The sequence below is a fragment of the Capsella rubella genome, unplaced genomic scaffold, assembly GCF_000375325.1.
Source record: "Capsella rubella cultivar Monte Gargano unplaced genomic scaffold, Caprub1_0 scaffold_8, whole genome shotgun sequence".
Classification (NCBI taxonomy): Eukaryota; Viridiplantae; Streptophyta; class Magnoliopsida; order Brassicales; family Brassicaceae; genus Capsella; species Capsella rubella.
This window is the reverse complement of record NW_006238916.1, coordinates 4,454,151-4,476,509: the sequence shown is the minus strand read 5'-3', so window position 1 is coordinate 4,476,509 and position 22,359 is coordinate 4,454,151. Positions and strand designations below refer to the sequence as shown.

The following is a 22,359-nucleotide window of genomic DNA, read 5'->3' as shown; positions in this document are numbered from 1 at the left end:
TAGAATTGTTGGATTGTTTGACGCGGACAACGTGTGGAAGAATGAAGATAAGGAAATTAGTGATATCGCGGGGAACTACTTTCGGGATTTGTTTACTTTGAGTAATCCCCAAGATATTGAGGATGCTTTAACGGATGTACAGTTGGTTATCTCATCTGAGGTAAATGACAGGCTAACAGCAGTGGCTTCTGAGAAGGAGATTCATGATGCTTTATTCCTGATGCATCCGGATAAAGCTCCAGGGCTGGATGGTATGACAGCATTATTTTTTCAACTAGCATGGGATGTGATCAAGAAGGATTTGCTAGTACTTGTAAACTCTTTTTTCGCAGAAGGTGTTTTTGATAAGCGGTTAAACAAGACGAATATCTGCCTTATTCCAAAGGTGGAGCGTCCAACCAAGATGACGGAGTTACGACCAATTAGTTTATGCAATGTGGGTTACAAGGTTATTTCAAAAGTTCTTTGTGGAAGACTTAAACCGATCCTCCCATGTATCATCTCGGAAACACAGTCTGCATTTGTTGCAGGACGGTTGATATCGGATAATATTTTGATTGCTCAGGAAATGTTTCATGGACTACGTACTAATGCGTCATGAAAAAGTAAATTTATGGCTGTCAAAACGGATATGAGTAAGGCATATGATCGAGTAGAATGGGTGTTTATTGAACGCTTGTTGCGTAAAATGGGATTTGCGGAAAAATGGATCTTATTTTGTGTTTCTACAGTAGAATATAGTGTCTTGCTTAATGGGGATCCTAGAGGATCGCCCATCCCGGAAAGAGGGTTACGGCAGGGGGACCCTTTATCCCCATACTTGTTTATCATGTGTACTGAGGTATTAATTGCGAAGATTCGAAAGGCGGAACAGGATAAGTTACTTACTGGAATAAAGGTGGCGAATAAGGGTCCGGCTATTTCACATTTATTGTTTGCGGATGATAGTCTGTTCTTCTGTCAGGCAAATAAGAAACAATGCATGGTTATCTTGGCAATTTTAAAGAAGTATGAGGCGGTTTCTGGTCAGAAAATCAATTTCGCAAAATCATCTGTCCAGTTTGGTCATAAAGTTGATGAGGCTATTCGGGTGGAATTACAGAATATCCTCAAGATATCAAATCTGGGTGGAATGGGGTCTTATTTAGGGTTACCGGAGAGTTTGGGAGGTGCAAAAACAAAATTTTTTTCCTTTGTACAGGATAGATTAAATAACCATATTAATGGTTGGTCAGCTAAGCTGCTTTCCAAGGGAGGGAAAGAAGTATTGATTAAGTCGGTGGCATCGACTTTACCTACGTATGTGATGTCGTGTTTTCGGTTACCCAAGACAATAACATCAAAGCTTACCAGCGTAGTAGCGAATTTCTGGTGGAGCACGAACATCAGGAGGTATGCATTGGCGAGCATGGGAGAAATTGTGTTCTAGTAAACAGTCGGGTGGACTCGGTTTTACAGATGTTTATGATTTTAATACGACTTTGTTAGCTAAACAATTATGGCGACTAATGGACGCTCCGGATTCTCTTTTCGCAAGGGTTTTTAAGAGTCGGTACTATCGGAATTCAAACCCGATGGAACCACTAAAATCATACTCTCCCTCACATGGGTGGAGGAGTATTACCTCTGCTAGATCTCTGGTTAATAAAGGACTTATTTTACGAGTAGGTTCAGGTGAGTCTGTGTCCGTCTGGACAGATCCCTGGGTCCCTGCTCAATTCCCGAGACCAGCCTTAAGTAGTGGGTCGCTTATGGATCCCTCTCTTCAAATTCGACATTTGATTGATCGTCAAACCAATTCTTGGTGTTTGGATACGCTTGCTTTGCATTTTGATCCTGAGGATGTTTCATTGATCTGTGCTCTACCTATTGGTAATCGGCCGGCACAGGATGTTCCAAGATGGCATTTTACAAAAAAAATGGGAAATACATGGTTAGATCTGGATATCAGGTGGTCCGGATGCCTGACACAAATGTTTCTACTCTTACGGTTGAAGGACCAAACATAAACCCGCTCTTCGGAAGTGTTTGGAAATTACGGTGCCCACCTATAATCCAACACTTCTTATCGCAGATTCTGACAGGATGTATTTCGGTCTCAGCAAATTTAAGGGCTCGAGGTGTACGTTGTGATTCTGAGTGCTCAAGGTGTGGTGATCTAGCGGAGACAGTTAATCACATGATGTTTGAATGCCCGCCATCTCGACAGGCGTGGGCATTGGCGAATATCCCAGTGGGTCCGCATAGTTTTCCAACAGAATCGGTATATGCTAATATGGCTTATTTATTTGATCTGCCCTTAGAGGATGGTTCGATTGGTTTCTATCCGTGGTACTATGGTATATATGGAAGGCAAGAAATGAAAAAATGTCCAGTAATGGGATTGAGTGTCCGGTGGACGTGGTTCGGATTGCGAAAGAAGAGGCAAAGGCCTGGCAAGAGGCCCAAGTCGAAGAGGTGGAGATCCACAAGCGCCCTTCATTGGACATTCCTCAGATACAATTACGGGGACATAGATTATCTTCGTACTTTACAGGTTACATGTGCTTTATTGATGGTTCCTGGAAGGATACTGATAAATTCTTAGGCTTCGGATGGTTTTGTCAGCAGGCTGAGGATGGATCAACAACAATGGGAGCAAAGAATTCTAGAAGGAGCCTGAGATAGAAAGCCTAAAGATCTGAAGCAAGTCAAAGTAAATGTCCCTGATCTAGTGGAAGAAGTTGAAGAAGGTGTTGATAAGATTCCTTCTGTGAGGCTAAGAATCCCAAAGGAAGAAAAGAAAGAGGGTAAGAAGGTTGAGGAAAAGAAAGAGGACAACAAAGGGGACAATAAAGCGGCTGACAGTGATGTAGAGGATGTCACAGACAATAATCCTTTCGAGACTTTCGAAGTCTTACCTGAATCTAATGATCATGAAGAAGAAAAGATTATGAATGACAGGATTAACGCTTTAAGGACAACAAATGTGAAGTTTGCTCAAGATGGGGAGTGCATTGGATTCACAGCGAAATCCTCATGTTTTTCCTATTATTGGAGATAACGGACTGACGTGCATGAGGAAGAATTGTGTACCTTCAGTTGCAATATATGATCCTTTCGCCCCTGTTGATCCGGCCAGATTGGAGAGAGTATTGGATTACTTAATTCCACACAAGTATGTCCTTCATACTTATGATCATGTTGATTACTTCTTCTTTACCTTTTTTTTATGTATATTAAAGTGTGTTTTTTTTGTTAGGGCTACCCCATATGGCAAGTCAGTCCCTGATATTGAATTATATAAGAGACTTATCACTGAAAGAAAGGATTGGCCAGCTACAGAGACTAAGTATGGATGGTTGTGGGACGATGTAAGTTTTACACTATTCTGTTATGGCTGAGTTATAGTATTCTTGATGGCTGAGTTGTAGTTACGTCATGGCTGAGTTATATTTATGTTATGGCTGAGTTATAGTTATGTTATGGCTGAGTTATATCTGAGTTATGGCTGAGTTATAGTTCATTTATAGCTGGGTTATATTTAACCTTACTAATGGATTTTTTTACAGCATTTGGGTGCGTATATGAGACTCCTCAGGAAACAGTTCCTGCAAGACCCCTGCCCATTCCACAGCAAACATATTGCGTTTATAGATCCGTGGTTTTCTGCTTTACTCCGTGGTTTTCTACAGGAGTATCATTCCACATTCAAGGAAAGACTAAAAAGGTTTAAAATCGATGGTGGACCCTATGAGCGGATTATTAACGGGAAAATGCCGGTACATCAGCCCACATGTACGAAGTGGATAGAAGATGTGGATAAACTGTATATTGTTATTAAAACCGGAGGTTATCACTGGATTACGTTAGAAGCTGATCTGATTAGGAGCCATATTGATGTCTATGATAGCATTGTGGGACACGTAACACCTGAAAGTGAAGCTAAAATCATGAACGCTGTTAAGCCGCTTGCGCAAATAATTCCAATAATGCTAAACACATTAGTCCCTGCCGCAATCTGTCCACATAGTAAGGGGATGTTTTCCTTCAGAAGGAAGAGTATATCCAAGGTCCCTCAAAACCTACCCCGGGGACTGTGGCGTGTACTCTCTCAAATATGTGGAATGCCTAGCACTTGGTGTAAGTTTTGATGGCCTATGTGATTCAAATATGCATGGTATACGGCTGAAGATGGCAGCAGACATTTGGAGGAGGCAGCAGATTATTACAACCATTTTTAGTAATATTATGTTTTCGTAGACTTATTATGATAATATGTAAATTATTGGAATCTCGAACATCATGGAATATTTCTAGTTATGCCTCATTTGTGGTTTTGTAATGATTGAGTTATAGTTATGTAACGACTGAGTTATGTTTTTGAGATACAAATTTGAGGTTTGGCCGAATTAAGCCACAGACAGATTTTGAGGTTTGGCTGACTTATCGTAAATTAAATTTAAGGGTTGGCCGAATTAAATCCAGACGACGTCGTTTCTTTCTTTCTTCTTCCTTATAGACATAATCGAGAAATCGGATTGGGGATTTAGGGTTCTTATCGATTTCTCGGTTTGCCTCCGATTTCTGGGTTTATCTTCGATTTTTGGGTTTCAGTTCTCAATTTTTAATAATGAGCAACTACTCCTCGAGGTCATATCGTTCAGCACATGGTGCTTACCCTACAGATCTTCCGACAAATTGCGAATGTTGGTGTGGTAACGATATCATCACACACATATCGAAGACAAAGGAAAACCCTTACCTTACCTTCTATAGATGTTCGATTGCATTAAAGGTAATAATTTTCATTTCATTGTTTATTGCTAACATATGGGTATCGATGTGATTATTTTTTTTTTTAAGTAGAGGCCGAATGAATTGCATTTCCTCAAATGGATTGATGAGGCATCGGTTGAAGAAATTAAGAGGGTTGACGAAAAGGTAAAAAGAATAGAAGATGTGACGGACTTAAGGCATAATGTTACTAAAAATTTACATCTCCAATAAGAAATGTTTGACAAGCTTGAGGAAGAACTGGGAAAGAAGCTTGAGGAAAAATTGATGAAGAAGCTTGAGGATGATATGGGTAAGACAGCTTTTAAGACAATTTGTCTACTCTCTGAAATAGGAATCGCAATTGTATGGTTGTGGGAGAGATTGTAATTGTTGTTTGCATCATGTTTCATCATGTTTAGACTGATTATGTTGTAATTTGTGTTGTTTAACCAGCAATTTTAAGAGTTCTTTGTCATGTTTAATGAAAAATGGGTTAGGCTGAGTTCTGATATGTTACGCAAAACGTTACGGCTGAGTTATGAGTTATGTTACGGCAAAGTTAAACGAAAATTTACGGCTGAATTCTGAGTTAAATTTTAATTAGCAATTATATAATTATAATATGGATATTCTGAAGTGCAATTTCCACAGCTGATTTAATCCTGATTTTCTTCGGCCTTACTGGCTGGTTTGCAACGATCGGAGGCACGCACGATTGGTTAGTTTACAATTTCAGGAACAGGGAGTGCAGTATCCGAAGTCATGATTGAATCAGCGTACGCGTTAACCAAATAATTGCTCCGGAAGGTAGGATTGGCAAGGGAAATACGAGACACACCCATATGCTCTGCAGCTGCGATTGCATGGACGCATGGTATTTTCTCGTGGTCGAGACGACGGTGTGTGCATCTTTTTGCATCCAAATTTACAACATGCAAAGATGTTCCATATTGTACTTATACACATAAAGCATAAATCGGTTGTACTTCCATAAGTCTTGATACAGTTACACGGCCCTATTAGAGGAAGAGCAAAACATAAAAGTTATGGCTGAGTTATATAAATAATGTAAACATGTTATGACTGAGTTATATAAATAACGACTGAGTTATAAGCATGTTATGGCTAACTTATGTAACGTTTACGGCTGAGTTACCTCTAACAGTTTTTCAACACCTCGTGAAAGCGTTGTTAGCTGTGATTTCGCATCCTCTCTTCGTTCACCAAACCATCTAGTCATCATATTCTGTATGGACTCTAACAGTCGAATCATGGGAATACTTCTACCATTTGATAGTGCTTTGTTCATAGATTCTACAATATTCGAAGTCATTAGGTTGTACCTTTCACCCGGGAAATGTACACGCGCCCACATTTGCACCCCAACTCTTTGATATTCATGTAGTTCAGGATGAAGCGCTTCAATCTCATTGAATGCCTGTGTAAAATCAACCATCCGAAAACACCTAGCCGCTTTTTCACAAGTGGGAACAAATGTTTCCCTTTGAACTTCACCAATATTGTTCTTGTACAAATGATAAGTGCAAATTCCACGAGAAGCCAACAAATACACTTCACCAATTGCTTTCCCTATTGACTTATGTCAGTCCGAGATGATTGCATGATTCATGTCGTCAGGAATAGCAACTTTGAGTTGCGTAAAAAACCAACGCCAAGAATCATCATTTTCAGTGTCAACAACACCGAAAGCTATTGGGAAAATTTGGAAATTTCCATCCCGAGCTAGGGCTGTTAGAAGCGTCCATTTGTAACTACAGTGGAGAAACATACCATCCACAACAACAACTTTCCGCATGTAAGCAAACCCAGCAACACTCGCACCAAAAGCAAGGAAGACATACTTGAAACTGTCACACTCATCAATTTGAAGACGCGTTATTGTATAGGTCGGAAGGCAATTCTCCAAAACTTCCCTCAGGAGTTCCCATATCGATCTGCCTTGCAAACATTACTGTCTTGTATGACTTCCAATAATCCATCTGTTGGCACAAACATATTAATAAGTGAGCCGTAACTAGATATAAGTCAGCTAATGTATTTAAAATCAGCCGAAACATAAATGAAAAGTCAGTCTTAAAGGAACGAAACTCAGCCGTAACATAATGATAACTCAGCCGTAAAAGAATGAAAACCCAGCCGTAAAGGAAAGAAAACTCAGCCGTGACTCAAATATAAATCAGCCGAAATAAATATAATCCAGCCGTAACGTAATAATAACTCAGCCGTCAAGTAAAGATAAATCAGCCGTAATAGATATAACTCTTCTGTAGTGTAAATATATATCAGCCGTAACATAGTAATTACCTTTATACTAAAATGCATACTGATGATAATTCCAACACTTTTAGGTTTAACTAACGGACCAATGTCACCAAGAAAGTCCCAGTAAGAACTCACAAAACATCAGGTGTTGCTTGTTTGGATCGATTAGACCTCTCCGTCACAGAACATGTGTGTATCGAATTGTATATACGAACAATAAAACCAGGCTCATATCCTTGTGTAGATGCACGAACATTCCAAAGACATCCTTCAACCCAGCACGTAATATTCACTACAGTCGTATTTGATGTTGGTATTGAAAAAAATCAAATCTATCTCTCACCGCAAGAAGTTTCAGTCGTTTCTCCAACTCGTCTTTGCTCGCGTATCGTTGTCCTACGACGAGGTTTAGCTTAGACATATCCACTCTTAAAGACTCTGAGTTCCCAATCGATCCCACTTTGCCAAAGGTAAGAGCTTTGTTTTGAGTAGGAACCGGTAAATCTTCATCGTTCTCTTGATGGTCGCCGTATACAGTAAAGTTATCATCATCAGATGACGCACCATTAGAGTCGTCAAAAACGTCAAATCGGATTGAAAATTTATCATCTTCTTCTTCCTCCTCTTCTTCTTCGTACTCTGCTTCATCGTCAATGACTTCATCTTCTAGGTTTTCACTATAATCATAACAGAAACCATCAAATCCTCTATCGTCTTCTAGATTTTCTACGGCTGAAGCCGAACTACGTGGCCGTCTTGTCCTTCCATTCGATCTGTCCTTCGTCTTCGAAAACTCAACACAAAGTTGTAGCTGATCGTTTCTCAATAGGTTTAGATAACACTGCAACTGTTGATCATTCGAGACATATACTGGGGGAGTATCATGCGACATATTTTTCATAGCCTTGTACGAGAGCATGTAGGTCATTGTTGCCTTATGGCTTAACTCATCCAATCCGTAGTCATCAAAAACCAATTTCACTAGCTTCTCATGCGGTATTTCTGCATCTACCTGCACAACTCTACAACCCTCTATCGTCGGTGTTAAATACATATTTCGGTGTCTTTCCCCAATTACGAGAAACAACAATTAATTGAACTGGATGATCCATGTACGAAAATGAAGAACATAGGTGAAGAACTCAGGTGAAAAGAACAGAGTGTAAGAAAAGAAAGAAAAAAACCAGGGTTTGAAGAGGGCGACCTTTCGTATTTCCCTCGTTTATGATGACATGGAATGATGACGTGGAATTATACATTTGAAGTCGCAAGTCAGTTACCAAACAAATTTGTAACTCAGCCAAAATAAATCAGTCATAACATGAAAAATATTTAAGTAATTACTATAATGTTTTTAAAGCTGCCAAATTCAGTCGTAACGTCAATAAGTCAGTTGTAACGTGAAATAAGTCAGCCGTAACTGGAATCTATATTATTAATAAATCTTTCGTCAATAAGTCAGCCATAACATGGTTGAGTTTTACGTTAAGTCAGCCAATTACGACTGAGTTATGTCTCTGAAACATAAGTCAGCCATAACGACATTTGATAACTCAGCCGTTGTCGATAACTCAGCCCATCGGAGAAAGTTAAGTCAGCCGTGTCGAAGACATAACTCAGCCAAATTTCTGATAACTCAACCATCGGAATATAACTCAGCCGTAACTGCGGCTGAGTTATTCGCGTAACTCAGCCGTTTTCTCATAACTCAACCAGATTTTTATAAGTCAGCCGTAATTATTGGCTGAGTTATGATCGTAAGTCAGCCGTTGGCCCGAAACTCCGCCATTTTCCAGAACTCAGCTGTAACGTAGCATAACTCAGCCGTAACGTATGTTATGGCTGAGTTATTGGAGACACGCGCCTTTTTGTCCTATGTGGCGATGACATTTTTCGTAATTAATTTTTTCCTATAACGTGTAAAAAGGACATGCTGGTAATTAAAAAAATATGACAAACATCTAAAAATAAAGAAAAAGATTTGGTAGGTTATGGTCAATACACCTAAAATATAATCTATCTAAATAATTCTCTCTTATCCAACTCATTTTTATCTCCGAAAACCATCCCAAGATGCAACTCACGTTCATCAAGCCATGAACTAGAGAAAACCATCTTCTCTGAGACATTATCTCCAAGGCTTTTTATAATATATTCATCAAATATATTAACTTTATTCTTTTCTTCCAACTTTCTATACTATCATATATGAGTAAAACAAATCAAAGTATATTAACTTTCAAAAACATGTAGCATTAATTCATATCTACCAGGCATTGATGAGAGACATGTCGATAACAAGAGTAAGAGCTGTGACCCATCAAGATCTTGTTCCAAACCCCAAAACCACCGATCTCAGAAGCAAAACTGGTATCTTCGTTGTCGTTTTGACCATCATCTTTGGCCTCTCCTGACTCCTGCTTTGTTTTTTGCCTCTATGCCGAAGCCACAAGATCTCAGGTATCTTATTATGGACGTATATAAAGATTTCTCATATGTTTTGATCATATTTTCAAGATACGTCAGTAATCTATGTATATTAGATTGTAACAGTAGAAAAATTGTAGCTCACAACTTTATGGTCGGGCGAAAATATGTTGTCAATGATTCCCATTTTGTATGTAGTCTATATGGGGAAGCAAAACGTGCGTGTACAACAGTAGCGGGAAAACACCATCACTGTGCGGTGCAATTGCGTTTGTAGGACTCGCCGTTGCGATGGTAGGCTTGCAAATGTACTTACTTATCGTAGCCACCACATCGCCGCCACTACTTTCGGTTGAGTGGGATCCTGACTCTGTTCCTGCCAAGAGGCTCACGTTTCAAGCAGCATTTTATGTCATGTTGAAAATAACAACAAAAAGTCCTAACTATAACCTCTGGATGGTAAGCTTAAACATTGTGGAATGATCTGACTGTTAATTGTCTATATAAAGATTCACTTTGGTGTTGGAGAGGTTATGTTGTTGGTGGCACTAAGCGTGGAATCAAGACATCTAAAGAACTGGTCTAAGCCAAAACCTAGTTTTCTAGTAATCCGGCAAGGCTTGTTTTCAGCGGTCGGAGTGTTTTCACTTCTAACCGTCTTTCTAGCCACAGGACTTCACCTAACCGCTCTACAAGCCCATAGAATCTCTAAGGATCTTGAAAATACACATAGAGAAATCCTCGAGGCATCAGTTCTATATGCATCTCCTCCAAGATCGCCGACTAATCGGATGGCTAGGGTAGCTCGAGAAGCTCCTGCGACCATTAGATATGAGTCGACATCTCTGGAATAGCTTGTTTCTTTAAAGCAACTTAAATATATAGTATAATGTACACTATATAGTAGATAAGATATACTAGGTAACAATGTTAATTCAGCAGACAAAAAGATCAAAGAAACTAATACTTGCACATCGAATTAAAGCGTAAAGTGTGATGATCATAACTGCATGATGTTTAAGACTGCTTCTCTATTAAATTTGGAGTCTAGGCCACACAATCCTATGAGAAAGACTATTTTGAGTATATCTCACATAAGCAATACAAAAGTAAATGAACAACTCTGAGTCTGAACCAAACCAGTTTTATACACCCTCCCAAATCCTACATTAAACTGGTTGCATATTTTCCATAGTAAAATCGTTTCTATATGGTTCGAAGCCGCTTCTCATAAATCCGATAGTGTCCCCTAAACTCAAAGCAGACCAAACTAAAGTCAAGGTAAAATCAGATAGAGAACATAACCCTCTTTTATTGTTTAGTTCGGTTGGTTCAAATTCAGTCTGATCCACAGGCCTCTTTCTTCTTACCATTGGATCGTTTTTTTGCCTATTACCGACTTGCTTGTAGCTGTGTCGTTGTGTGATGGCTCTGTTGTCACTGGCCAGAAAACTGATGGCGGACGAGTCCAGGAGGAAGCAGTCTTGGAACTTCAGAAGCTTCTGGCCAATTAGAGACTCCCGGAAGCGGATTAAAATCAGCTGCATAAACTCGAAGAGAAATCTCTGTATTGTAACAATCATTTCCATACTGCAAAAGGTCACTGTTCATCCTCCTGCATGCTGCTAACACATGAGAACATGGATACTTGCAAAGTTGCCATATCCCACACGTGCAAACCCGGTTTATAAAATGAACAACAAATCCCTTCTTTTCAACTTGCATCACTTCCGTCACCTGAAAACTCTCTCCGGTCTGGTATAATGGCAGTACATCATGTGTTTGAGAAGCTACCTTGTACTCTTCAAGATTTTTCATGACATGTTTAGCGTATAGGTCTCTTCTGTTCAGTGATTCCGCTGAAAGACCATGTCGAGATTTTAAAAGCTCTGCCAGGTCATCAAAGTTTAGCAAGATGCAGGTTGAGATTGGAAAATCAAGAGCTTTGTTTATGAAACCATAAGTCATAAAGATTGTGTTTGCAGTCATGATCCCGTATCTAATCCCGCCATCATCATAAGCCAGAGCCCATAGACGTGGAGGCATTCTTTCTAACCATTTCCTAACATCTGGGTCCATCTTTTAGATTTTCTTCAAGTAGTAATCAAAACTTGATATGTCCCTCGCAGATCTGTCATGAGCTTGTTATGGAAAACATCATAAAATTTGAAGCACATATGCCTAAGACAGAACCGATGTTGCGCCCACTGACACACAGGTTCGTTAACAACTGCAACTATTTCAGGATTCAGACTTGTTATTAGACAAAGGCCTTCCTGTTGCGTTATTTTATTTCTGATGCAAGCAAAGAGCCAACGCCAGGTATCAGCTGATAAACTCTCTAGGGTAGTAGTTGCAAATGCAAGTGGAAACAGCCTGTTTTCAGCATCAAAGGCCCCTGCAACCAACATTTTTGCAGGGTATTTACCATTCAAGTCTATTGTATCCACTATGATCAAAGGTCTGAGGTGTGCAAAACCTTCAATTGACTGCCGAAACGCCCAAAACACAGAGCGAAAAGAATGCATCGTTGGGATTAAAAAAAAAAATCATATTGCCATTCCAAGACCATCTTGTTAGATGAGCTTAAGCAATACGTTAAAACTCTTGTCTGAATCTCCCAAGATTGCAGTGATTACTTTCTTTTTAGCATCCCACATATTGGTACGTGAGACTGTGTAGCCAAATTCTTCTTTCACCCACAAGTTTAGCTCTGCAATTGAGAGTGAGGGCTGAGCCATCATTAGACCTTTGAGCTCACCTGCTAGAAAATCTGAGCTCACATTTGCTGGCTTACAACTGTGTGGACCTATATATTTTGTTATCTTAAAGCTATTGCTGCACTTAGAATCCATACACAGTTATTCATGCACTTATAATCATAAATACCTGAAAACTCGTACTTAGTGTAAATCCGCTGTCTTCGATTAGAGTACAACTTCACTGCTTTACCCAACTCGTTTTTATCTCGGAAAACCATCCCAAGATGCAACTCACGTTCATCAAGCCATGAACTAGAGAAAATCATCTGCTCTGAGACATTATCTACAAGGCTTTTTGTTAAACCTGGAATTTTCGTATTTGAATCCTTCTGTGCAGTCCCACTATTACCACCATCGCCACAGTTACACTTACCGCAATCCGTACATTCCTCTTCTTCCACCCACCTGTTATAGTTATCCTCCTGAGGTGTTCTTAGAGTGTTATATATTTCACACTCACATTTACATCTGTATCGATACTACCATCCTCTTGCCGAGAACGATTCCGTGTAGCCTGATTAGCCAAGGAACTAGAAATAGCGCTGATACCTTCATTAAGAACCTGTTTGGCCTCTAAATACAACTCCACGTTGCTAATAGAAGGATGATAACTTGGAACCTCAAGCATAGTCTCTAAACTACAATCATCAACAATAGGCATACGCACAAACTTCACCATAGATTGCTGAACGATAGAAGGATACCTGCAAATCAATCCAATCTGAAACTTCCCCTTTTCAAATCCGGTAACACGATGCAGATGATTTAACAATTTGGGGAAATCAGTGTTGCTTTCAACTCTAATAACTCTCGGAACTGGATCCTTCAGAGAATGGACCATCATGACCATCTTTTATAAACCCATTCCAATAACACAACACTGGAATCTTTCTGGTATCCATTACTAGAGCACTACAAAACCTGCAGAAAAAGTTCAAAAAAAGCGATAAAGGAGAATGCTTTCTAAAGGAATCGAGAACACCCTAAAGCCCAATTTCATAAGATAACCATAATAATACGCCATGGAAGAATGGTAAAGGTAAAAAATTTCTACAGGAAACTAAAAACACAAAACTATATTAGTGAAATTCATAAACTCTAAAAGCTCAGTTTCATGGAAGACTGATATGGCGAATGCTTTTTGAAAGAGAATGTGTTTTTCATTAGATGGACACAGCAAAACCCTAGAAAAGTTTTCAGTAAACGAGACATTTTTGAACTGTGAGGATAAAGAAGCGATTTTTTACCTTGCCAAGGCGGGAAAAAGCTCACTTGCATACGAGTTCCGCCGGAGAAAACACTTTTACAGTTTACTCTGCTTCCAATATGATCAAAGGTTTTTTCTTTTCAATGTCGATAAATACACTAACCATCTTCACGGTTTAGTTCGGTTTAGACTAAATTAGAGAGAGAGAGAGAGAAGCGAGCGAGAGAGACACATGTCGCTGCGACCGAGCGCGAAAACAGAGATTCATCGAAGCCGTTACAAGGTATCTGTTGATGCGGAAGAAGGGCGCAGAAGAAGAGAAGACTTTTTAGTCGGGATTCGCAAGAACAAACGCAAGGAAAGCTTGATGAAGAGACGCCGCGACGGTTCTAAAGATTTGACTTCTGATTCCGATGACCCTTTTGAGAGTTTGGTATAAGCACTCGATCTCTGGTTTTGGATTAGTGAAAGTTTAGGTTTTTAAATTGATTTGGGGGTTAATTCGATTTATGGTGGCGGTGATGGGTTGTGTAGTTGGAGGTTTCGAATATGATCGCTGGGGTTTTCTCGGATGATCCTTCGTTGCGGCTTGAGTCTACGACCCGGTTCAGGATGGTTCTATCATTGGGTAAACTCTTTAACTTTTCTTGATATCGATTTGAAAAGGTACGACCTTTATCATTTATTTACTCGAATGGTTTCTTGTATTCTCGTTTGTTTGTTCAGATAGACGTCCACCTATCGATCACGTGATACAATCTGGAGTTTTGCCACGTTTTGTTGAGTTTCTTAAGAAGGATGATTACGTATCATTGGGGAATTTACAAAATGTTGTTGCCAGGGAAATATTATAAGTTGGAGGATGATGTGATTGCAGAGCTGAAACAGTTGCAGGAAAGAGAAGGAATTAGAGAGTATCATGCTCAATTTGAGTTGATTAGCATCAAAGTGAAATTATCTGAAGATTTCTTGGTTGATGTTTACTTAACAGGGCTGAGAAGTGATACTCAAGTAAATGTTAGAATGTTTCAACCTCGTTCAATCCGCCAATGTTTGATGTTAGGGAGATTATATGACAAGGCTCATTCTACGAAGAACAGTGTAGCAATATGTCTGATTCTAAAATGAGTGGAAGTAGCAGTCAGTTTAAAGGGATTTTATCATCTAAACCAAAGCCTGATCCGAAAAAAGTTCTTCTTACTACTGTGGCAGGTATTAAAGTGCAGCCTCACAAAGTCTTTCCCACTGCAGAGAGGAGTAAGCGAAGGGCTAAAGAAATGTGTCATTTTGGTGATGAGAAGTACACTCCAGTATACTATCTCAAGCACAAAAAATCACAATTCAAAGTTGAAGATGATGGTGGGGAATTGAAAGGCATACATGTGGAGAAGGTTGAATTGATGGAAACAAAAGTTATAGCTCATATATCTGTTACTGCAATTTCAGGAGTCTTTGATTACAGAACGATGAGAGTGAAGGGTTCTTATGGGAAGCAAGTATTGTCTATACTCATTGCCAAGGATTCTACACACAACTTCATGGATCCTAAGGTAGCTGAGAAGTTTAATTGTGTTTTAAAATCTGCAAATGCTCAAGTGTCAGTAACAGATGGGAGAATGTTGAGGGTTGATGCTGCCATAGATAAGTTTCAATGGGATTTTAGGGGCACACAATTTCAAGCTGATCTTATGGTCATGCCCTTGCATGGGTGTGATATAGTGTTAGGCGTTCAGTGGTTGGAGACATTGGGGCCAATAACTTTTGATTTTAAGAAGTTAGTGATGCAGTTTTGTAAAGGACATAAAAAGGTTCTTCTTCAGGGTATACGGCAAGGCTCCATCAGAGAGATGAAGGCGACCATAAAGCTTAATAAGCTGAGCGAAGATCAACTTCAACTTCAACCCATAAAGCTTAATAAGCTAAGCTTAATAAGCTTTGGGTTTTGCCACGTTTTGTTGAGTTTCTTAAGAAGGATGATTACCCTAAGCTTCAGGTTTGCAGAAAAGCTCATATCTTTTGATGATTAGTGTAATCTTTGGTTCTGAAATCAGTGATCTTTTGTAGTTTGAGGCGGCTTGGGCTTTAACAAACATTACTTCTGGGACATCTGAGCATACCAAAGTGTTGATTGATCTTGGCGCTGTTCCACTCTTTGTTCAGCTTCTTGCTTCCCCTGATGATGATGTCCGTGAGCAGGTATAGTTAGAGCTTTTGTGAATATGAATGCTTATGATCTATTTGAGTTCGAATTCTGAAATACGTTTGATGTTACACTTAATTTTCAGGCTATATGGGGACTGGGTAATGTTGCTGGTGATTCGTTAAATGCCGTGACTTTGTTCTTAACTCTGGGGCATTGATTCCACTGTTGCATCAGCTGAATAAGAATGCTAAGCTGTCGATACTTAGAAATGCCACTTGGACTTTATCAAACTTCTTTCGTGGCAAGCCTTCGCCATCCTTTGACCTCGTATTCTTACTTCTCTCTCCCTCTCTCTGTATCTCCTGGCTCTGTTTGCTTAGTTTGTGTACGTGCAATAGTACTTAACTTATGAAATATATGATTAACAGGTGAAACCTGCTCTCCCTGCACTTGAACGACTTGTTCATTCGAATGATGAAAATGTCTTGGTATATGCTTGCTGGGAACTTGCGAATCTGTCTGATGGTTCAAATGAACATATCCAAAGTGTGATCGAGGTTGGTGTTGTCCCAAGACTACTTGAACTAATCCAGTTAGTAGTTCTCCAAAATACAAATTTAACCTGGTGTTACTACAGGTTTAGATAATGAAGGCTGACATTTTTTCTTTTGCAGACCCTTTTCTTTAATTGTACGTGTTCCTTCCCTTCGTACCATTGGGAATATAGTTTCTGGAAATCAACAGCAGACCCAGGTTTGTAATTCATATTCCATTTATGGAACTTTCAAGAACACTTTTGTTATCCACCGTGTGAATTAATAGTTTCTTAAAGTAATAGGCTTTATCAAAAACTTGTTTTATTATCCTATATCTTCGATGATATATTACTATAGGAATATCAAAAGCTTGGTTTATTATCCAATAATAGAATGCAGAGCCTGGAGAACACTTTACTATAAGTTGCTTGAGTACAATGTTGAGATTAAAGTTTGTAATGAAACTACGAAGTGGAAGATGTCTTTGCTTGAGCTCTGAAATAAATCTTTGTACTTATTCCTCAGTGTGTGATCAACTGTGGTGCTGTACCCGTTCTTGCCAACCTGCTTCTTCAAAGCCATACAATAGGCGTTAAGAGGGAAGCTTGGGCGATTTCAAACATGACTGCAGGCTTTGAAGAACAAATTCAGGTGAGAAGTTTTTGTTGCTTTATCAGTTCCATCAGTTTCTGATTGTTGTAGTTGCAGACTTATACAAATTTACCCTTCTGTTGCTATCACTAATTTCTGTTTGTCTTTTCTTTCCTATGAGTCAGTTATTGATGCAAAATTGATTCCAACCTTGTTCAAACTGGCTCAAAAAGCTGAGTTTGAAATAAAGAACGAAGCTATATGGGCAATTTCAAATTCCATCATATGTTGTTCTCCTAATCAAATCAAGTACATCCTTTGTCTTGTCTCTTTTTTCAGTTTAAGATGCTTATTTGATCATCAATTAACACTCTATATTGGTGTCATGATTCAGATACTTGGTGAAGCAGGGTTGCATAAAGCCTTTGTGTGACATCCTGGTGTGTTCAGATATAACAATGATCCTAGTGTATTTGTTTCTAGATGGACTGGAAAATATTTTGATGGCTGGAGAGATGGGGAAGAAGAACACAGGAGGAGACGTGAATTCTTATTGTGAAATGATTGAAGATGAGGAAGGGGTAAAAAAGATTGAGAACCTGTAGCACCATGACAACAATGAGATCTACGAGAAGGCTGTGAAGATTCTGGAAACATACTGGCTTGAAGAGGAAGATGAAGAACAAGGGTTAGTGGAAATACTACAACCTCATGGACAAGGTGGTCATGTATTTCAGACTTCAAGTTCAAGTTTCACTTTTAACATGCTTATTGATCATCACAAGTCACAATTTCTATTGTTGTAGTTGCAGAAAAGCTTTTACGTGATCTCCTGGAATGTCCAGATGTAAGGATCAGCGTGTCAAAATGGATTGGAAAAGATTTCGATGGCTGGAGAGGTGGAGAAGAACACCGGAGACATCAATTCATATTGTCAACTGACTGAAGATGCCAAAGGGCTACGAACCGGCAACGCAACGAAAGCAAGGAAATCTACGAGAAGGCTTTGAAGGTTGTGGAGACATACTGGGAAGAAGAGGATGATGGCCAAACACAACAACCACCAAGGTGATGATCTCTGGTCGTTCAGTTGTGAGAAAACAATATAGTTAGAAATACAAAGATTGGTTTGTTGGATTATATAGTTTTGTCATTGGTGGATTAATCTTTGCCCCATTGTTATTTGTAATTGTATTGGAGGCTATTAGGAGTTGTTTCGAATATGGTTCCTACTGAAAGAATTTGCAAATGCAAGATTGATTTGGTGTGCGTGTACTCGCAAACTGTTTTTAAATTTGTTTAATAAAGAAGATAAAAGCAAGCAAAATCCCAGAAAATATGTATATTGTCAAAGCAAGAGTTGATGATATTAAATATGCATAATAGCAAGAGTTGCTTACACTTGTAAGCAAGCTGAGCAAGAGTTGATGATAAAAAGAGTTGATAAAGCAAGTGTAAGAGCAAGCTGATAAAAAGAACAAGTTGATAAAAGTGTAAGCAAGAAAATGGCTGATAAAGCTGTCTCAAACAACTTGATAACTCTGGGCAATTAGCTGCGTACTCTGCACAAACCTTGAACTCAGACCACCATCACTGCTTAGAGGAGTCACCTGAAGCATAAACCAACTCTTTTGTAATTTCTACCTTAATTCTGATATAAACCAAAAAATAGACCAAGACTCATACCTTCAAGCCACTATACGAGGTGGTTGACGCAAATTTTACCTCAATGGGATAAAATATATCCGATGTTGAATTTTCCATACTTGGAATCACCAAATCCATCAAACCCATGGAAGATGGTTTAATACAAGATATAGTCCATTCGATAACTGATGTTTCTGGGCTGTACCTGATATTATAGATATGGACCGTTCTTAATTAAAGAAATGAGTTTCATGTAAAAGTTAACTACCTTGAAAAAGACTAATTAAATTTCAAACCTCCACTCCCCATCGCATTGTGTAACGCTTGGTTGTGCCTCTCTCAGAGCAGGAAGTGGTACGGAGATGATAACATTGGTCAGATCAAACATTTCTGAGGCTTCATACTCGAGGCTGACATGCATCTTATTTCCAGAGACAGAAGGCCAGCAGCTGACTGCACCAGTCCAAAAAAATTTGCATCAATGGGACAAACATATATATTTAAAGACAAGACACCCCAAAACCTTACTTGTTAGTGGCACCTCCACAGCCTTTGACCCTTCTGCTCTTTGCATTCTCCACTTGAGAAGACAAACACCATCTCCACCCTTACCAGTGTGAAATGGTTGGCCAGGTTTCTTCAGCACTAGAAGGTTCTCATCATTAAAGATTTTTCGGTCAATGCTGGGATGAGTCTTGAATAGAATTTTGCAATTTCCACTTGTTTCAATCTGAAGAGAAAAGTAAAAAATAGATAAGTTCATACAAAGACGAAAGTGATGTGTTGAAAAATATTGTAAAAGTTAAGAGAGAACAATTAGAGTACCGTACCTTGACTTTATGGACAGATCCATCTTGGCTAAGAATTTGAAGTGACAGACTCCCATCTAAGTCAAAGAGCTTGACCACACCATTTCGTGTCATTGCAACACTGATATTTTCTGTGACAACAAATGTGAAAGGAGCTGATATGGATTGGCCAGTAGGCTTAACATCACCTTCTGCAGCTGCTATGGATTGGCCAGTACGTGTGACATCACCTTTTGTTTTAAGGGAAGGAGGCATCAAATTGGACTTCTTAAGAAGCTGCAAAAGAAACATAAATAAACAGACAGGAATATAAACATAACATAAACAGAAACAACAAGAATTACAAAAAATGAATACCTTCTGAATACTGGAATTCAGTTGACTGACAGGTGAACCTTCAGCTGACAGTAACTGAGTAACTTTCAAAGCGAAAGAATTCGCCATGGCACCGTCTGGAAATCTTTTTATCAGTAGATCAGAAACTTGCCCAACTTGTTTAGCTTTAGCCATCTCGTTCAAAATGTTTTCAAGCATAAGCTTCTGTTGCTGATAATCTGAACTCACCACAACAGTAGGTACACTTCTTTCTTGAAGTGATTGTCGAAGCTCCGCAAGTAAAGAACCCAACCTACTTTCCACACCATCAATAGTGGACTGACAAGTAGTTCACGCAGCCTTTGTTATTATGGTGTTACTGATCTGATTGAGTGTATTAGTGACATTAGGTAAGTAAGTCTGAATGCGAGTGAGAAATGGCGTGATTGATTCTCTGTCTCTCTCCACTTTTCTGATTTGAGTTATCAGCTTGTAGCAGCGCTTCAAATGGGTCTCTTGATAACTCTTAATAAGATGAGAGTAAGCGGCGATGGAAACAACAAAACGTGGAGAATCCTTAAAGGCATGTCTTGCGAAACGTACGACCTCAAAGAAAGAAAAAAACCTACCTACAACCTTGCAGCTGAAACTGTATGCATGGGGGTAATTTTCATTTAGCACACCCGGAGCACTTTTAATGACCTCAGAAGCAAATGTGTACGCTTTACTTTCATAAGTGTTAAAAAGGAGTAGGACTTTATCCATCAATGATGTGCGCTCCTTTGAAGTAAAACCAGACAACACAACGGAACCAAGACCCTGTAAATTAGAAACAAATGATGACAACCGGTTGGAACTAGCAACAGCAGCTCATTCTAGAAATTCTAAATCAACAGATTTCAAAATCAAGTTCCTAGGTTTTCTAAATCAACAGAAAACAACAGATTTCTAAATCAACAGAAAAAATAACAGGTTTCGAAGAAATTTCCAACCGGATTCAAAGAAAAAGCTCACCTCAAACATTAGTAGAAGCGACAGATCATTGAAATTTTTGATCCGGATGTCTTGAAGCTTTTTAAAAATCACGGGAGAAATATTCCTCTGGACTGTAAGAGGAAATACAAGAATTTCAGATCTCACAATCTACAAAAACAAAATACAAAAAAGAGAGAGTAAGATCTTACCATCTTTCAGATCGATAGTCCCAATAGATGCGAGGGGATCTTGATTTGGAGGATCAGAAGCGGGGAAATCTGGAGAATCAGAATCGGCCATTGGCTTATGCAGAGAGCGATGAATAGGGTTTCAGGGTTTAGTTAACCTGAACTTGAAGGGTTTATATATAGTAACAAAAACAAAAACCTTTCGATTATATTAGTTGGCTTAATAAATCGTGGATTATGGGATTGACAAACCAATCATCCGGACAAAATGAACTAATTAGAAGATTAAGCAAAGGTTTAAACGCAATTGTTACGCTTAGATTTGTGTTATGAAACAATTCAAGAAAAAAAAAAAAAAGAAACAAGCAAACAGTTACATCGGTTGGCTTAACCAATCGTGGATGGGTAAACCAATCAATCGGACCAAAAGATCAAATTCCCAAACCTAGCAAACGGTATACACAATCTAAATTGTTGGTTTTTAACAAACAAAAAAAAAAAACAGAAAAAAAAAAAAAAGGGGACTCAGAAACTTAGCTGGAAACCCTTTTGATTATATATGATGGCTAATGCATATAAGTCAACCAATCATGGATCATCAGATCCGGGGTTGACCATGGAGTTAAACCAATCAATCGGACCAAAAGATCAAAATCGAAACCTAGTTTAAGTGAGAACCAAAACATCGGACCAAAAGATCAAATTCGAAACCTAGTAAAAAACATAGTTTAAAAAAACCTATTGATTATATATGATTGATTATATATGATGGCTAAAGCATAAAACAAACCAATCTTGGATCATCAGATCCGGGGTTGACCATTGATTTAAGCCAATCAATCGAACAAAAAAGATCTAATTCGAAACCTAATTTAAGCAGACTAGCCTAACGTTAGTGTATGCTAGATAATATGAAGAAGATTTAAGAGCGAAAATACAAAATGTTAAAGGCAAAAAGGAGTTTATATAAACAATCTAAAAAAAACTTGGCCTAGCCAACCAATCGGACCACCAGATCTGGGGTTGGCCATATAAGCTTACACCAACCAACCGCTGGCTCACCGGATCTGAGATTCGCCATAGAAGCTAAGTAAGTTGATATGAAAGCCAACTTCAAACGTAAGAAATAGATACAGAAATAAGGAACACGACTTGATAAAACAAAAAGAAAACGTTTTAGGAGCTAGAGAAGATATACATCACACAAAACAAAAGAAGAATAAGTTTGATAAGAAAAACCGAGGAGGAAGAAGAATAATGACGTTTGGACGTTTATAAAGAAGATGGGTGCGGTAGGTAGGATTATTAGGTTACGGAGTAATTAACGCACCCATATTCTATTTTCCTAATACTAGTATTAAAAGATTAGGTAAACTTCCCGGATCTCATGCGTACAAATCTTTTTATTTTTATTTTTATTTTTTACCTTACCGATTATTTTAAAATCTCTTTCTTTTAAACCAAAGTAAAGTTCCCTTTTTAGTATTTCATACCCATTTATATTCTCTCCCCTTTCCATGTACAGAAAGAGAAAGAAACTTTTTTTTTTTTTTCTTTCTCTATGAACAAGTGAGTCACATGCAGTTTAAAAGTGAACATCGACTTCCGTGTTACACTAGTTACCAATTATTTTCTCCTTCGTCCATTTATTAAAAACTGCCCATTCTTTAAACATATACTAACACAATACAATGTCTTCCTTTGTATATCCAAGTTGG

General features: G+C 38.7%; 3 protein-coding genes and 2 pseudogenes across 3 annotated transcripts; 2 read left to right on the top strand and 3 right to left on the bottom strand.

The window, feature by feature from the left end:
• Nucleotides 1-9,329: 9,329 nt before the first annotated feature.
• On the top strand, nt 9,330-10,358 carry LOC17877160 (annotated as a pseudogene).
• Nucleotides 10,359-10,479: 121 nt separating this feature from the next.
• On the bottom strand, nt 10,480-13,568 carry LOC111829087. Its single transcript, XM_023777812.1, has 2 exons — nt 13,478-13,568; nt 10,480-13,151 (listed from the first exon to the last, which is right to left on the bottom strand). Exon 2 carries the CDS (start codon nt 11,545-11,547, stop codon nt 10,906-10,908), a length of 642 nt encoding a protein of 213 aa, XP_023633580.1. The 5' UTR covers nt 11,548-13,151; nt 13,478-13,568; the 3' UTR covers nt 10,480-10,905.
• Nucleotides 12,045-13,080, bottom strand: LOC17875399. The gene is made up of 3 exons (XM_023777571.1): nt 12,725-13,080; nt 12,358-12,635; nt 12,045-12,277 (listed from the first exon to the last, which is right to left on the bottom strand). The coding sequence occupies exons 1-3, from the start codon at nt 13,078-13,080 to the stop codon at nt 12,045-12,047; spliced, it is 867 nt and encodes a 288-aa protein (XP_023633339.1).
• A 4-nt stretch (nt 13,569-13,572) lies between the features above and the next one.
• On the top strand, nt 13,573-17,967 carry LOC17875518 (annotated as a pseudogene).
• An 81-nt stretch (nt 17,968-18,048) lies between these two features.
• On the bottom strand, nt 18,049-21,881 carry LOC17874681 (coatomer subunit delta). Its single transcript, XM_006282116.2, has 9 exons — nt 20,663-21,881; nt 20,493-20,584; nt 20,108-20,297; nt 19,521-20,003; nt 19,185-19,439; nt 18,883-19,084; nt 18,651-18,807; nt 18,394-18,559; nt 18,049-18,317 (listed from the first exon to the last, which is right to left on the bottom strand). The coding sequence occupies exons 4-9, from the start codon at nt 19,695-19,697 to the stop codon at nt 18,231-18,233; spliced, it is 1,044 nt and encodes a 347-aa protein (XP_006282178.2). The 5' UTR covers nt 19,698-20,003; nt 20,108-20,297; nt 20,493-20,584; nt 20,663-21,881; the 3' UTR covers nt 18,049-18,230.
• Between the last annotated feature and the right edge of the window lie 478 nt (nt 21,882-22,359).